The 17,185-nt window shown below is 36.3% G+C and overlaps 1 protein-coding gene across 1 annotated transcript in view; it reads right to left on the bottom strand.

Moving 5' to 3' along the window:
* atr (ATR checkpoint kinase) overlaps positions 1 to 17,185 on the bottom strand; it is a 65,241-nt gene that overhangs the window by 22,623 nt on the left and 25,433 nt on the right. Inside the window, exons 20-30 of the mRNA XM_087240633.1 lie at positions 12,905 to 12,998; positions 12,690 to 12,815; positions 11,993 to 12,199; positions 11,427 to 11,540; positions 8,580 to 8,695; positions 7,031 to 7,151; positions 6,812 to 6,949; positions 5,850 to 6,057; positions 3,450 to 3,622; positions 2,325 to 2,489; positions 899 to 990 (exon numbers count right to left, since the gene is read on the bottom strand). Of these exons, the coding sequence (XP_087096759.1) occupies positions 899 to 990; positions 2,325 to 2,489; positions 3,450 to 3,622; positions 5,850 to 6,057; positions 6,812 to 6,949; positions 7,031 to 7,151; positions 8,580 to 8,695; positions 11,427 to 11,540; positions 11,993 to 12,199; positions 12,690 to 12,815; positions 12,905 to 12,998 (1,554 nt within the window). The remainder of the gene's footprint in view (positions 1 to 898; positions 991 to 2,324; positions 2,490 to 3,449; positions 3,623 to 5,849; positions 6,058 to 6,811; positions 6,950 to 7,030; positions 7,152 to 8,579; positions 8,696 to 11,426; positions 11,541 to 11,992; positions 12,200 to 12,689; positions 12,816 to 12,904; positions 12,999 to 17,185) is intronic.

Below are 17,185 nucleotides of genomic sequence, written 5' to 3' on the forward strand. Positions count from 1 at the left end.
GATGTTGTTATGATTGCAGAAGCTCTTAAATGTGGTACTCCGGTCAAATAAAATTCTAATCACTTTTGCTTAGATGGCCCCTTAAAGAATAAATAAGGGATTGTCAAGTACACAAATGGTACAACACTAATGGAAAAACCTGCCTTAAATGTTGTGTGCACTTTTCTGCAATGCTGCCATTTTTATTTTAGGCATCCTCACTCAGCAGGGAAAGAATAAATAAAACCCCACAATCTGCTTTAATGGACCATACAGAAATCAACTTTATTATTCAATCAAATAATATAATAAAAATATTATCAATATGGGAATTCATGTATTGATATAATACTGCAGCTAAGAATATTGTGATACTATAGTGTATCAAAGTTTACCCCCACCTCTAATTTACACAGTAGACTGCTTTTAAGCGAACAGCTTTACAGTGTTTAACATATAATAAGACACCATTCAACTATAACACTATTCTACAACAAAGCATCTCTTCTTTGTTTATATGTTTCCTCATGGTTGTATAAAATGACAAAATAATAAAAGAGAAAAAATGAAGAGGACATCCTTGTCTGTTTTGTAACAGAAAAGTAATCCCAGGCCAGGTCAATTTTGTCATCTTTGCAGAAATATGACTTGAAGATTGTAAAAAGTAACATTTATCTTTAACAATATTGTAAAGGTGAATAGCACATAGCAGGCAAAGGGCAGTCACTGCTTTTGATAAATGAATGACTTTTTAGTCCACACTACAATTAAAAAGAAAAATCTATTTATTCACTTGAGTTAGGATCTTTAAAAGCACAAGCTTTGCCTGACAATATCAGCTTATTAGTGTGAAAGAAAAGTATTTATTTCTTTATTGTGCTGACATTTATGCGGATATAGTTCACATAGGTACACTTACCTGCTTGCCAGAACTCCATTGACCTGTGTTATTACTGTGGAGAGCTGACCAAGGCCCAACATAGAGTTCATAACTCCATGATAATGCGCAAGCTGCATTCAAATAAAAGAAAGTGAGAGTAATAAATTCTGAAGTGTAGTGTGGTCCACAAACGTGACCATTATAGAAAGTGTTTTAAGAAAGCGCAGCTAAACAAGGTATTCATACTTCAACGTGTCGTACAAAAACACACAGACTACAATGAAATGTTGATGCTTATATCCTTATCATGCATATGCTTCCCTGCTTCTCATAAGCAGCATTACACTGGGTTTAGTCAACAGTACATGTAACTATGGCAAAAGTTATGAAGAACATGACTGAAATTCAGAAAGATAGGAATTGAAAATAATCACACAGGTTGTCACAAGATGTGCATCTGAACACATTTAAATCAGGTATCTGTTCTATGAATGTGGATTACTCAGTAATTGTAACCATTTGAAACGTCAACAAACATTAACATTATTGAATTATTTATAAAATGAAGACTATGCACTGCTATTTACAGCTGATTATTCAATTTCAGTACCAGAATACTGTTAGACTTCCCCAGAAAAAAACATAAACCGCTTTATTTTACTTTTATCTTTGCCCTATTTTATTTATCAATGATTGTAATTTGCTTATTATATTTAATGCAGATTTAATAAGATTTAATGCAAATCTGGTAAAACTGTATTCACATCGTAACATACAGTTGAAGTTGGGATTATTAGCCCCCCTGAATTAATAGCCCCTGTTTATTTTTTCCCTAATTAGTTTAACGAAGAGCAGATTTTCTTAACACATTTCTGATAACTGATTTAATTTATCTTTGACATAATGACAGAAAATAATATTTGACTAGATATTTTTCAAGACATTAGTATTCAGCTTAAAGTGACATTTAAAGGCTTTAGTGGGTTAATTAGGTTAACTAGGCAGGTTAGGGTAATTGGGCAAGTTATTGTATAACGATGGTTTGTTCTGTAGACAATCGAACAAAAAAATTTGCTTGAAAGGGGCTAATTTTGACCTTTAAACTGCTTTTATTCTAGCCAAAATAAAACAAATAAGACATTTTGCAGAAGAAAAAATATTATCAGACATACTCTGGAAATGTCCTTGCTCTGTTAAACATCATTAGGAAAATATAAAAAAAAAATCAAAAGGGGGGTTAATAGTTCTGACTATAACTGTATAAAGCAGAAAAATTAAATATCTCAATGTCAGATTTTCTAATATCATGCAGCCTTAAATATTACCATACTTGAAAGTGCACGTGTAGTTTACAGGTAACCAGCCTTTACAGGCTTTGAGTCTGTTTTTCCACCCAAAACACACACCAATCTGAATGCGGCAGATATCTACAAAACTTTCTCCAAGAATAAGTGTTGATGCTGACCTGGTCTGGCTCGAGTTGGATGGCTCTGTCATAGCAGGCGGTGGATTCACGCAGCAGCCCGATGCTCTCGTGCTCCAGGATCTGCTCTCTCAACGACGGTTCCTCTTTCCTCAGAGCATTCACACCCCTCACTCCATCTGGCTCATGCATGGCTGCATACAAAGTCTAAAAGAGGGCCAGCAAAACAGACAGGTCATAAAAACAAACCTTAAAGGAAGACTCCACTTTTTTGAAAAATAGGCTGATTTTACAAGTCATGTAGACTTAAAGGCATTAACATTGTGACTGCTACAGTCATGGTATGACAGCTAAGTAGCTAAGAGTACAAGAGCATAGTCCATAGCCAAATTTAGCTTAAAAATAGCAACTTTCATTTTCCATTAGTCATAGTACATGATGCAACTACTGGAGAGTCAAGCAAAAAGGGAAATTTTAAAAAAAAGAAATTTTTTGAGCAAAATGCTAATGGTCTAATCTGATTCAATGATTTATGCTAAGCTAAGCTAAAAGGGCTCTCCCCAAACCCAGAGATTGGCTGAATGGAGAGAGTTTTGATTTGACTGGCATTTTAGCATCTCTGGCAATTTTATATCTAAAAAAAATTATGCTTTATAAAAAAACTATTTTCTATAATGAAGTTTTCTAACAATAAATATACATTTATACATACAATTATACATACTACAATACATCAAATATAAAAAATAAGATACAAAACTGATTTATTTAAGATCTACTTTTGATAAACAAAACGTTTTTTGAAGAATTGTTGTCTGATAACATTAAAATAGCGCTTTTCAAACATATATTTGAAAGTTGTGGTTGCTTTAACAATATTGGCCTTTTGATGTAAACTTCTCCATTGATTAGATGTCTTGTGTGTCCAATACAGTATCTTCAATGAATAATCAAATCATGTCTTGAATTAAACGAGTAGTTAGATTTTTGTCCTTCGGCTGAATGGATTAAAAAATGGTAAAACTCAACTTTAACTCTAGGGGACCTACCAAAATATGGATATTTTAAGAGCTTATATGATTTCTAGACATGTAATTTAATAAGTAATAATAGAAATATTGTACATGAAACAGGTTTTTTTTTTTTAAAGCTGTGGAGTGGTAAGACCTGTAGGAATGAAAGATGGTCCTGGATGTTCTGCTTCTTCTCCCGGATAAAGGACTCAAAATGCATGACGGCACGAGTGTAAGCTCTGGAGCGGAAGGAGGCCTTGGCCAGCACATCCTGAGGAATACTGTTGAGGAAAGCTACTACACTTTGATACTCGCTGTTCTCTGGACCTAAGCGGAAGAAGAAAGAGTCAGACATACAACTAATATTAACTAATATCAACTAATTCAAAAGATTTGATAAGATGTAACATCGACTTTAAAACAGACAAAAGGCATTAATCTAAACTATTTTCCTGGGTTAAATTGCTCGTCAATCCTAAAAAAAAAAAAAAAAAAATACAAACTTATTTAGTATGTTTTTGTCCTTTTTGGAAGAAATTGTGTGGTTTTTTTTAATTAATTAAAAATATTATTGAAGATATGCATCTTACAACAACACTATATTTCAAAATACATGCTGCTCGGTTACTCATACATTCTAGTCAAAATATTATGTGGGGGGGAAATGCATTCCTTCTCCTTTTATTGCTGTTTTAACAGTATTATTTGGTTTACGTTCAGAATACAAAATAATTAGTTACAAAAATAGATACATTATGGTTTTCACAAATATATTAATTCAGTACAAATGTTTTTCACACGGCAATAATAAAATTGTTCCATGAGTATAATGGTATAATGGTTTATGTAGGTCAGGGTCCAAACTCGGTCCTGGAGGGCCGATGTCCAAAAAATTTTAGTTCCAACCCCAATTAAACACACCTGAACCAACTAATCAAGCTCTTTTTAGGTATACTAGAAACTTCCAGGGAGGCGTGATGAAGAGAGTTGGAGCTAAACTATGCAGGACACCAGCCATCCAGGGGCCTCATGTACGAAGACTTGCGTGGAAATCTTACTAAAACATTGCGTACGCACAAAGCTGTAAATGTGCGTACGCCGAATCTCACGCATATTCTTTTGTACATCTGAATGAACGTGAAACTGAGCGCAACATGCACGAGCACAAAACCCCTCCCTGCCTCCTCCCCCGTATGAATATGCTAATGACTATGCTAATGGCAAAACCCAACGAAAAAGCAACGGCAAAATCAAGCAAAAAGAGAAACTTTGAACAGAATGTGAAATGGAGGTGCTGCTTTCGGAGGTAGACCGGAGAAAAGCGGTGTTATTTGCAAGTTTGTTCTCCGGAATTAACAACAAAAGAAAAAAATAGAGTGGGAGAGTTTAGCTGATACGGTTAACACAGTTGGGTCTGAACATCGCACTGAGTGCATTTAAAAAAGAAATAGTGTGGTTTATAACTGAAAACTGTTGCGATACCCCAAGCAGTCTCAGTGGCGCACCTCATAAGCAGCATGAGATCATGTATTGACACGTTCGAGCGTAAACTCGGCTCGAATCCAGCGTCTGATGAATTCTTTCTTCTTTTTTTTTCCCGCTACATATCAGATTTTGCCCACTATTTATCAAGAGAAAGACAAGTAGGAATCATCAATAAGTTTGTGCATCATATTTTATTTGCACATTTATTGAATGGAAATGTTTCTGATTCACGCATGCAAATTCATCTTCAGATAGTGTCTTTATAGCAATGTGCGTGCAGTAGGTAGCTCAGATTACATTGGGAAAACAGGCGACTGCTGCAATTTGCGCTTTAATGTTTAGCTGGTCAACTGTATGGTATGGAAATCTCACATACCTACTATATGAACCCGTCTCATACAGCTGCCATTGCAAGGATCAGACACTTTGTAGAGAGGAATTTAACACAACTGCCTCTAGGAGTCGCCAATGGAAATAAAACAGACACGCACAAAAAATGTGCGTACGCCTGCCAGAAAGCTGCCGTGAACCTGCGCACATTCCCACGTTCAGTTCATTGTTAGTAAATCCAAACGTGAGCGATTCTGAGCGTGAAACCTGGCGTACGCAAAGTTTTTGTGCGTACGCAGCGTTGATACATGAGGCCCCAGGACCGAGTTTGGACACCTCTGATGTAGGTGATCATAAAACTATTTTTTAATAAAAATAATTTTTTTAAAATGTTCACAATTTTACAGCACAAGAAATAATCCCACAAAATCGATATCTTTCTAAATAAATAAAAAAATATTTTATACGTTTTTGGTATAATATATTTAGTTGAATCTTAGTTGAGTCTTAGAATTTTCATGAATTAATTAATTTTATTGGTAATTTGTAAGCAGCGTTTACAAGTACTTTCCCTCACTTTCTGTTGTTTATAAAAACCTATAATAGAATAAAATGGATTTTAAATGTCATTATCATTTCCTAAAAAGACTCACAGGGTTTGAATGTTCTTGCAAAAACTTGGGACGTTTCAGCATGGAAAAATCAATTCATTTATTGAACACAAGTGTCACTACATTACCTGTAGCTGGTGGCTGTTCTCTGGCATTTTTTCCTGTCCGCTTGTTGGTGCTCAAGGTCTGCAGTTTGTGGCGGGACCACTGAGTGAGATGATCCAGCATGGAGAAAACGGTCTGTGTACTGAGCTGACTCAGACTGGAGGCATTTTCCTGCAGTCGCACTAACCGTGGGTCACCCTCCTTCAAGACAGCCATGATCTCTTCAGTCACCTGCAGGACGCACATGATTTCCAGTTTTAATATTAAGAATGGGTTTTAGTTCAATTTTACCGATTTACAAGCTATTGATTAAATTCATAATTAGAATCAGTTAATGCAGATTTTTAAAACAAATGTTACTTATATTGCTAATGGTAAAAATGTGGTATTTTATGTGCAGCCTTAATAGCACAGAGCCAGAGATGTAAAGCAAAATCTTAGCACAGAAAAATGATCTTGATTTCATTAACATCTGATTAAATCAATTTCGTACAATGTTGTTTTATCTGAAAGCACATGCTGCCATTTTATAGAACCAGCTTTACTGACAAAATGTGCATGAAAATCACCTTTGATGAATTCCCCAGCCCTACATCGTGCTTCCCCTGACACTACTCACATCTGTTCGTGCCCTACTGAGCCTGGTTTCTCTCGAGATTTTTTAATTCTTCACTTTCGCCAATTGGTGAAGTTTTTTCCTTGCCGCTGTCGCCACTGGCTTGCATGGTTTGGGATCTGTAGAGCTGCCCATCGATGGATTTGCTCTTCAGTGTTTGGACTCTCAGTAATGATTATTAAACCACACTGAACTGAGCTAAACTGAACTGAACTTAAACACTGAAAACTGTTTCAATTTACTATGATCTTTTATGTGAAGCTGCTTTGACACAATCTACATTGTAAAAGCGCTATACAAATAAAGGTGATTGAATTGAATTGTTTTAGGATTACAGAATATAGAAAACAACAGAGCTTGAATGTGTACCTCTCGCTGCTCCTCCTGAGTGCATCCAATCAGCACATAGACCAAAATGTGCGGCAGCAGGTATATGGTCACTTTATAATCATGCTTTATGATGAAACTACAACAGTTGAACACTTTCCCAGCAAGTTCATGTCTAACCTAAAACACAAAATGGATTAAAGAGAATTAGCTTTTTCTGTATATATGAGACTCCAGGAAAACGTGAGAATTTGCACTTACTTTACTGATGAGATATCCGGCCCATGTTGCAGACCAGTCAGAGAACTTGCTTCCGCGGCTGCTGAGATATATCGGCTTTTTCAACTTTGACCAATTCACCACCTTCTGAGAGCTCTTATACCTTTTAGATGAATAAAATAAGTGAGTTTTATGCACACTAGATGTAGACTAGAAAAGCAGCATGACTAAAAGTTGGGCCTCATTCGCACTAAAGGTTGAGCTTGCAAAGTTTTGTTTGACGGTGCTTTAAAATTAAGATAATATATTTACATAGATATATATTTACATTTCTATACGTAGCTCACATTTTGATCTTCTGTTGTTCTCACACATTCATGTGTTGAGATCTTGTGTTATGAGATCTTGTGAGAATAAATGGTGACGACATTTCTTGTCGAGGTGAAAGGTTGTCTTGTGAGTTCTGATGTTCCTACTTTATACTCGTACACACAGGGTTTCTGCAGGTTTCCTCAAATCAAATTTAAGACTTTTAAAGACTCTTTTAAGACCATTATGAATCAAAGTTTTTTTTTTGTTTTTTTTTCTAATGGCCTGGTTACTTCTGTAAATAGTTTTTGTATTATTAAAAGACTATAAAGAGATGTGCTGCTGTAGTTTTCTTTCCCTGATTAGGGAATTTAATTTGGAGGATTTGCTGTAAAAATGTCAAACAGCTGTTGTGATTTGTATCTCTTTGCAATAAAAAAAACCTAACTAAAGAAAGAAATTCTGAGATGGACCATAGGTAATCGGGCGTTGGCCTGATTGGGTAGCTTTACTTGGACATAGGGAAATTAAGACCTGTTTCAAATTATTTAATACCGACAACACACCATGTCTGTTAATTTAAGACTTCTTAAGGCCTAAAATTTGGTTTGCAAATTTAAGAGATTTTAAGAGCCCGCAAATACCCTGATAAAGTAGCTTAGAGTTTGTCATGGGGCATGGACAAAATGTTGCTGAATGAAAGTGAAAAGGCTAAACTGCAATTGCAGTTGAAACATTCAAATGAAACACCAAAAAATACATGAATTGTTTACCAATTAGTGGAAAGGGGTTTGATATCTCAAATAAAACTGTACAGGGGAGAAGCCAGTTGGTAAAGTTCATAGCAAATATGTTGCAGTGTTAAATGTTCTGTATTGCATATAATTCATTAAAATAGAAGTAAAATAACACTCACTCGCATTTGCTTTCAAAATGCATCTAAATTGTTTTGCATTTTGTGATTTTTTTTCCCCTCAGTTAAATAAAATACCTTTTTTCCAGTCATATACTGGAAAAAAGATCCTGGCCTGTCTCGTTCTCGTAAACCCAATCTTGTGTCTTGTCTTGTGAAATAAGCATCTTGCTACACCCCTAACAATCAGTTATCACAGATTTGTAGGTCAGAGTTGCCCAAGCTTTGGGAAGTTAAAAAAAGCATGTAAAACATGTAAAACTTGTCGCAGATTTTCAGGCTGGCACATTCGCATGTGCTTGAATGGATGTCAATGGAGCAAAAAGAGCAGTGTGACTGTGGCTTTATTCTAAATGATGACATCCAAACCTGGTGTTCAGATGTGGCTCCAGGATTTCCTGAACCTGCTCTGGGAACCTTCTCCACAGACGGCGACCTGAAGAGTCAGTCCTGCCCTCCCGACATTCAAATAATGACAGAAGCTCCTGAAACAGAACGCCACTGAAATTACCTATCCTCAAATCTATGACTATTACTGCGACAGGGGTATCAGACGATCCTTCATTTATCAATGACAGTTGCTATTTGGAAATGTTAATAATGTAAAAACGTAAATTTAATCATGAAGAATCAGTTAACATGAAAACAACATACAAATAAACTGAAAGGTTTTCATGTACAGACAGCAAGGATGTCAAAAGATCCCTGTTCATTTGGAACCAAGACTAAAAACACTGTAATGTTCATGCTGGGACAGCAGTTCACTATCACTGTGCAAATAAAAACATACAGAAACTATAACGTACAATTTCAAATACTGGACTTTTAGGTCTCCAAGAATGCTGAAAAGAAACAGGGGGCCAAAGTTCAAAATATCTCATTTAAATCTATCTCATTTAAAGTCTTTTCTGCTTTTTATACTGTACCATTCATGTAGTGTGCAGTGTAAAGGTCTGCAAAGTTTCAAAATTCAAAGAGTATGACTTTCTCCCTAAAACAACTTTTTAAACTGCCAGCTTGTTACAAGTCTTACCTTCGAACCCTGTGCATGTTTGTAACAAATTCACATAATTACAGCAGATGGTCTTTTGGTAGCCTAACCAATTTAGGCTACCAAACCCTGACCAATTAGTGAAAAAAAGAGCCTCTAAAAGAAAACCGGTACACTGATGAAGGAAAAATCCTTAGACCTCCTGTGAAATTGTAATTTTTTTTACAAATATTTGCCAAGTGATCCTCCACAGAGCAAAAAAACTTGGCAAAGTATTTCCCATTTTTCTTTATTTCTTTTAGTGTGGCTGTGATAAAAATAAAAATGTGAAAACTGCTGAAGATTATTATCCCTAAAGGTGCAGTAGGTGACAACATTTTTTGTTGTGCTAGTTAAAAGTCTCTTCACAGTCCAATCGCAATGATTAAAGTAGGTTATCTAAATGTTTTTGTATGTATAAAACTAAAAAATGTTCATCCAATTAAATATTGTCAGGCTGACATATTCCATAATTCTAATAAGTAGCCCAAACTGTCTATCAACAAATGTAGATTTGCACTTCTGCGCATCTCTGTTCACACATATCCTCCATTAGCATGTGCACGCCTGCATAAGCACCGCACGTTCGCGGCACGTGCACACGAGACAGTTACAGTCGCAGTAAAGTCAAATGCTAAATTGAAACTTTTTTTTAAAATCCTGAATCAATATTGGAGTTACTTTTACACGCTGAAGAAAGGATGACACCATGGCTGAAGTATTTCTGTTAGACAGGTAATGTTCTGTATTAAAACTATTTTAATCCCACAAAGCTGATGTAGAGTGTGTTGTCTTATGAATGGGTTAAATGCAAAGAAGTGTTGTTCAGCCACTGAAATCTTTCTGGCGATAGATTGATGTGATTATTTTCAGTTTCAAAAGGGACCTTTGACACTATCGATAATGTTGATTTTTATTTAATTTAACAACAAAACATAAATAAATAAGTAAATAGCAATATTATGCATAGCCTGCTTTACTGAGCTGAAGCTTTTATAGTCACATTGGTTCATCTTTGAATAATGACAGCTACTCTGAATATTCGCTCTGAAATAGCATGTAAGTGTGGCTTAGTAATAAGTGAAATTCCTGCACACTGCCAACCAAATGCTAACGCTCACGATTTCAGAAGGCATGGCTTTGAAACATAGGCTGTTTCTCAATTCCAAGAACGCAGAGAACGGACTTGCGTTCTTGTGGAGACCGGTCTTTATGTGACCTTCACGCTTTTTAAATGGAAATGATTTAAACATTAAAGCATCCATACTACGATTTATTGTTTTTCCTCTCTTAAAAATACATACTTTGCATTAAAAATTATAAATATACTCTGCACAATATAAATAAAACAGATTTTAATACCAATTTCAGCAAACAAACACCCTTAATGTGTTTATTCCTTTATTAAGATGTTCATGGTAATGTTTACTTTCACCGTTTCCTTTACGGAAACTCTTGAGGTAAATAAATGATATCTCTGAACTTTAATAATACATCTAAATGAAATGCTGCACTTCCCACCTTCAGTCGCAATGACTTCTGGGACTTCCAGAGCGAGTTCGGTGCTCAAGTCTGCATCAGTGCGTCCTCGATATCAAGATCACATCCGGAAAGTTTCACGCGTCCTCCGTACTTGCGGTCTTGAGTATTGGAACTGAACTTTGGCAGCTGATGATGACGTTGCACGAGAACACGAGGACGCAAGACCACTGAAGAAAGCATATTGAGAAACAGCCATAGTCCCTCCCCGCCGTCCAAAGATAATATGGTAAGCGGTTAGCATTTTGGCAGATCACCAACTGCACCTTTAAATATTTAAAGAACCAGGATATTGTTTTATTGACCAATGACCTGCCTAATTAACTTAGTTAAGCCTTTAAATTGCACTTTAAGTTGAATACTAGTATCTTTTGGGGAAAAAAATATGTAGATAATCATAATGTAAACAATAATAAAAACTTTAAATCACTTCAATAAACATCCTTTGGGAAATATATATATATAAATCACCAGAGGGCTAATAATTCTGACTTCAATATTGAGTTATAAAAGTTATTGGTCCTGTTTTTCAAATAATCCGTTTTATATTGTAAAAATTTTATTTAGATCTTTTACACTGTGGAACATACACAAATAACAAGCTAGTATGCAAAACCTGATTAATTGCTAAAGATCTCATAGCATACCTGCATAGCATATGCAGCCGCATCTTGAGCTCTCACGTCATCTGCATAGGCCAGAAAAGCCCTGGTCAGCTCTGTCAGCAGCTCATAGGCAAAGTTTGGATCATCAATCCCACTCTAAAAGCGTAAAGATACACTTTTCATTAGGTCTGAAAAAATACATTGCAATATTTTTGCTTTTCTGTGATATGTATTGCAATATGTAATCTATTTCATTATATTACATTACACAATTCAGACAGAGATATTGAATACTCAAATGTAAAATAATACTTCCTAGTCATCACTATGTAAATAAAATGCTAATTATCTTTGTTAAAGCTAAAAGCATATCGCTATCATGCACCTGCATGCTTTACAAACCTATGTTAACACAGTAACATAGCAGCTCATGCAAATCATGAGCACATTTTATTAGCACAATGGCTAACCTTTGTAATTCATTTAAAAAGTTACTTGCATTTCAAATTGCGATGCTTGGTCATCTATATTCCTTACTTGACACTGTACATCCCTTGCAACAGGAATGTCAATATTTTGACTGCAATGCTCTCTGAGCAATGTCTCACCACAAACGTAGAGCCAGTTCCCTGAGTGTCAGCCGGTGACAAGTCCAGTCGCCCAGGATCAATGGCTCCCAGTTCCCCCAAGCATTCCCCACACAAAAGCCTGGCTTCAGTATTGACGTCCTGACAGCCGCGCAGCAACACCGTCACTAACTGAGAGATCACCGGCTCCACCATCTCACTGTCCAAAACATGCTTTAGCAGAGCATCCTGCACAAACAAAACACACGCTCAACCTTTTTTGTCACATGATGCATTGCCCATCAAAATCTGCTTTTAAAAGGGTAGTTCACCAATCAAAATGTACACACCATTTACTCACACTCCAGTGGTTCTGAATTTCTTTTTTCTGTTGAACACAAAATAAGATATTTTGAAGAATGTTGGAGCCTCAATTGACATCAATGGCTGGCATGGAATGGCATAAAAGTCAAAGGCTGTCCAACATTCTGCATTATATCTCCCTTTGTGTTTAACAGATGAAAGAAGTCGAAGGTGAGTAAATAATGACAGATTTTTTTTTTTTTGGTAAACTTTACCTTTAATCCACTGTTATTGCCATTGAAATGATTATTACTGATTTACAGTCTCACGGTCTTTAACAAAATCATTATATTTTCTACTTTTTCAAAGAAGGAAGAACAAACAAGCTGGTAAACTTTCTGGCAAGATAAGGAGATTTATTTATTAGGGGTCTGACCTGGTTCTTGTATATCATCTCCTTCAGGCTGGTGAGTGCATGGATGCGTACGTCTACATTCTCATGCTGGATAGCTCGCATGGACAGCTGCAGCGCTGCCTGCATGTCAGTGCTCTTTGAGGTTTGCTGTTGTTCAATAAAAGAGTCAAAAGTCAAATTGTGCAGTGCACTTTTAAGTCGTTTGTTATGCTTCATTTGGTTTGTTTAGGTTGTACCTTACGATAATCCTGAAGGACTTTGTGAATGATTTTCAGTTCTGGATGGTCAGGAAGGAAATAGATTTCATGAAGAAAGTCTTGAACTTCCTCCCTAGACGAGAAAATTGTATATAAAGGATTTTACCCAAATACATTTAAAGAATATGTTTTTGTAATATTTGGAGATACATAAATATGTCAACGGGCCTCATTCATCAATATCTTTTTAAGAGTTCTTCTTAAGAAACGTCCAAAGAACAATCTACTCCAGATTCACATGTTTTTATACATGTTCCCAGAATAGTTTGCATGTGTTCTAAAAGAAACACTCCAACAGACTTCAGCTTTAAATTCTTTTTTTGAACAAAATGCAATGGTCAAATCTGATTCAATTCATTATGCTAAGCTAAATGCGACCCTGGCAGAACAAGAAATAAGCTGAATGAATTCATAAAGGGTTAAAGTTAACTGTTTAACACTATGAGAATTGTAAAAGTCTTTAAAAAAATTTAATTTAATTTAATTTAATTTAATTTAATTTAATTTAATTTAATTTAATTTAATTTAATTTAATTTAATTTAATTTAATTTAATTTAAAAAAAAAAAAAGTGGGGTGTTCCTTTAAGAATGGTAAATCCTAGGCTTGGGTGGTAATATGGAATACTACGGGATCTAAAAATAGCAACAGTGTCAATTACAATACACCGTCATAAAAAACAATGCACTTAAATAGGAGACAAGTATTTAATATAAAATATCCCTTATTTAATGCCAACTAATACTTATGCGTGATTGCCATGAAAGGAAAGTGTGGAGGAGAGAAAGAGAGAGAGGAAGGGAGAGGTGAGGTGGCGAGGCGCCATTAAGTGACCTGCAGTTTGGTAGTATTTCCGGTTTCGACCGAACGAGAAGGGAGACATGGTAAATATGAACTATAGGTCTGCATTCCCACTGCTGTACCGCGGGAGCCGACCAGATTTCTTGCAGTGCGGGAATAAACTTCAGAATAAAGCGCTGGAGCGGTCGGTAACTCTGGTGTAATTTGAAAGGGAGCGGGCGCGCGTCTCAATATTGCTCCCGAGCGAGCAATGCTCTCTCTATGTGTGTGTGTGTGTGAATGAGAGAAAGAGAGAGAGAGAGAGAGAGAGAGAGAGAGAGAGAGAGGTGCTGTGCGTCACTTGGTTCTCTCTCTCTCTCTCTCTCTCTCTCTGTGTGTGTGTGTGTGTGTGTGTGTGTGTGTGTGTGTGTGTGTGTGTGTGTGTGTGCGAGAGAGAGCGTCCCGCGCAGAAGAATACAAACAAGACAAACAGTTGAACGCGAACCTAAGATCGCATATACGATATTCAGTTTATAAAAATGGTTTAGGCACAAGCCAACAGTTTGGTGACGTTGTCTGAGCCTTACGTCATAATTTTTTTTAATTATGCACGATGATTCCGGTTACCGGGGTAAAATAGGGAGGAGGTTTGACGATACCAAAATTTGGATACCACCCAAGCCAAGTGAATCCTGTTGTCTTAACTGAAAGCACATGCCAGTCTTTCCCAATAAGCATAGGAATTGCCCCAAAATGTCCCGAAAATGGGCATGGCATCTTAAAGCTGTGCGAAAGGAAAGTAGTTGAGATGCCAAAAAGAATGTGTTGAACATAAGCTATGTACATTATTTGACATATGATGACTTCAAATGTAGGTTACAGTAGGCTTTGTACTTCACTTGTGTTTTAGTAAAACATCATTACAAGAACACAAGATGGGCTCTGATATTACAATAAATATAAGATTAATTAATCTATTTTTGTTATACAGATACTTACAAGAAGGTTTGCATTCACTTGTGTATTAACTACTCTCCCCTAAGCAAATCATGTGTCTTGTTAAGTGAATAAAACACTACATTTTTTGAGAATTTTTCCTTCCCAGAGACAATGTGTATTTCATGCCAATGTTGGCATTTAATATTAATTTACCATAGTCCTTTTATGAAAGAGAAAGTGAAATAAAACAAAACAAACATCCCACACTGTCATTTGTGGTGTTGCCATTGCGTGCTACATTGGTGCTGTTATATTAGAGACCATAACCAGATTTTAGACATGTTGGTTTTATATGTAGTGCGTCCTTGACCACCTTCAGAAGTGGTTTGATTTATATCCAACTCAAATGCATTTTTGAGGGCATTTACACCTGGGGCCTCATGTATCAACGCTGCGTACACACAAACACTTTGCGTACACCAGGTTTCACGCTCCGGTTTGGATTTACTAATGCTGAAATGAACGTGAGAATGTGCGTTGGCCCACGCCAATTTTATGCCTGGCATACATGCATTTCTTGTGTGTGTTTGTTTTATTTCCATTGGCGACTCCTAGAGGCAGTTGTGTTAAATTGCACACTACAAAGCATCTTTGAGCCGTGCAATGGCAGCTGCATGAGACGGGATTATCTGCAAATTTAGCAGGTATACAAGGTTTCCATACCATACAGTTAACCAGCCAAACATTTATGGGCAATTTGCAGCGATAGCCAGTTTTCCCAACTTAATCAGAGCGATCGACTGCACGCAATTAGCTATAAAGGTGCCATCTGAAGATGAATTTGCATACATAACTCAGAAACATTTCCATTCACTAAATGTGCAAATAAAATATCATGCTCAAATGCACATAATACACATACTTATTAATGATTCCTACTTGTTTTCCTCGTGATGAAGAGTAGGCAAAATCTGATATGTAGTGGGGAAAAAAGATGAATGAGTTCATCAGACGCTGGATTCGAACCGGGTTCAGGAATGACAGTGTCAAAACATGTTGCCATGCGCTTTACGAGCTACGCCACTCACCCTGGTTATATCCACCCTCTTTAGCTTTGTTGTCTCTGTAGATCAAACGGGCGGAAATCACTCAACTCGTTCATTCCAATAACAAACTTGCAAATAACACCGTTTTTTTGCAGTCTACCTCCGATAGGAGCACCTCTAATTCACATTCTGTTCAAAGTTTCTCTTTTTGCTTGCTTTTGCCATTGCTTTTTCATTTGGTTTTGCCAAAGTAGAGTCATTAGCATATTCATACGGGGGAGGAGGCAGGGAGGGGTTTTGCACTCGTGCATGTTGCGCTCAGTTTCACGTTAATTCGGATGTACAAAGAGAATATGCGTGGGATTCTGCATACGCAGTGTTTCATACATCTGAATTTTTAACTGCGTACGCACATTTACAGCTTTGTGTGTACGCAATGTTTTAGTATGAATTCAACGCAAGTCTTCGTACATGAGGCCCCTGGTCTTTCCATGATCGGCTAACTTTACGATCAGAAAAAAAAATCCATGGATTGACCTGTTGTAAACTGCCCCAAAGAGAGAAAGATCTGGCAAGCTTTTCAAGAAGCGAAAGACATGTCATTTTTACAACAAGCCTGACACACATAAAAATATGAGAAATCAATCACACAAACAACACTAGATTTTATCAACCTTGATTGCAGATACAATATTTAACTGACAAGTACCAAAGAAGGTAAATCACTAGGGGTGTAACGATACACTCAGCTCACGATACAATGTGTATCACGATATAATGTTCACGATTCGATATGTATCAAGATATGAGGATTAAAAATTGAAAATTAAACTGAAATGCAAATTTTATTTAAAAAATGTATTTACCAAGTAAACTATTTTTATGTATTTCTTTTGTTTCAACTTCTTTCATTTAAACTGAACCTTCTTTAAGAAAATAAATTAAACAGGCCTGTCTCTGGAAAATAAAACAATTAAAAAACTTCTTATAAAATATTATTGAAATGACAGAGACAAAATTAAGGAACAATTTAAGGAAAGCTGCAAGAAAATTTCACAGTAAGAGCTTAAGGCTTTGCTTGGTCACTTGCGTTTTTTGTGTGTGCAAAAAAAAAAATCCACATTTTCAGGTAATCAGCAGTTCTATAAAATAATCCTGAACTTATGTGTATCTGTCTGAGAGGTTTTTATCGATGTCTGCTAACATTACTGCTGCTGCAATCTGAACTCACGTGCGACAGCAGGTGGAACGTAGCTCACGTGCAACCAGCTCATCTAATAAGAGAAAACGGACGTCATATCGTAATCAAATCATCATAACGCAACGATGCATATTGTGACGTTTTTGCATCGCAATAAATCGTACAACGATAAATCGTCACACCCCTATAAATCACAGGAGAAAAGATTCTTCGGTACTTGTGATTTAGTAATTTGGTCACAGTACCAAAGTTATCTGGTAGAGTGCGATGATTTACATTTAAAATTGATTAATAC

This window comes from Danio rerio, chromosome 2, assembly GCF_052040795.2.
Source record: "Danio rerio strain M-AB ecotype USA chromosome 2, GRCz13ab, whole genome shotgun sequence".
Classification (NCBI taxonomy): Eukaryota; Metazoa; Chordata; class Actinopteri; order Cypriniformes; family Danionidae; genus Danio; species Danio rerio.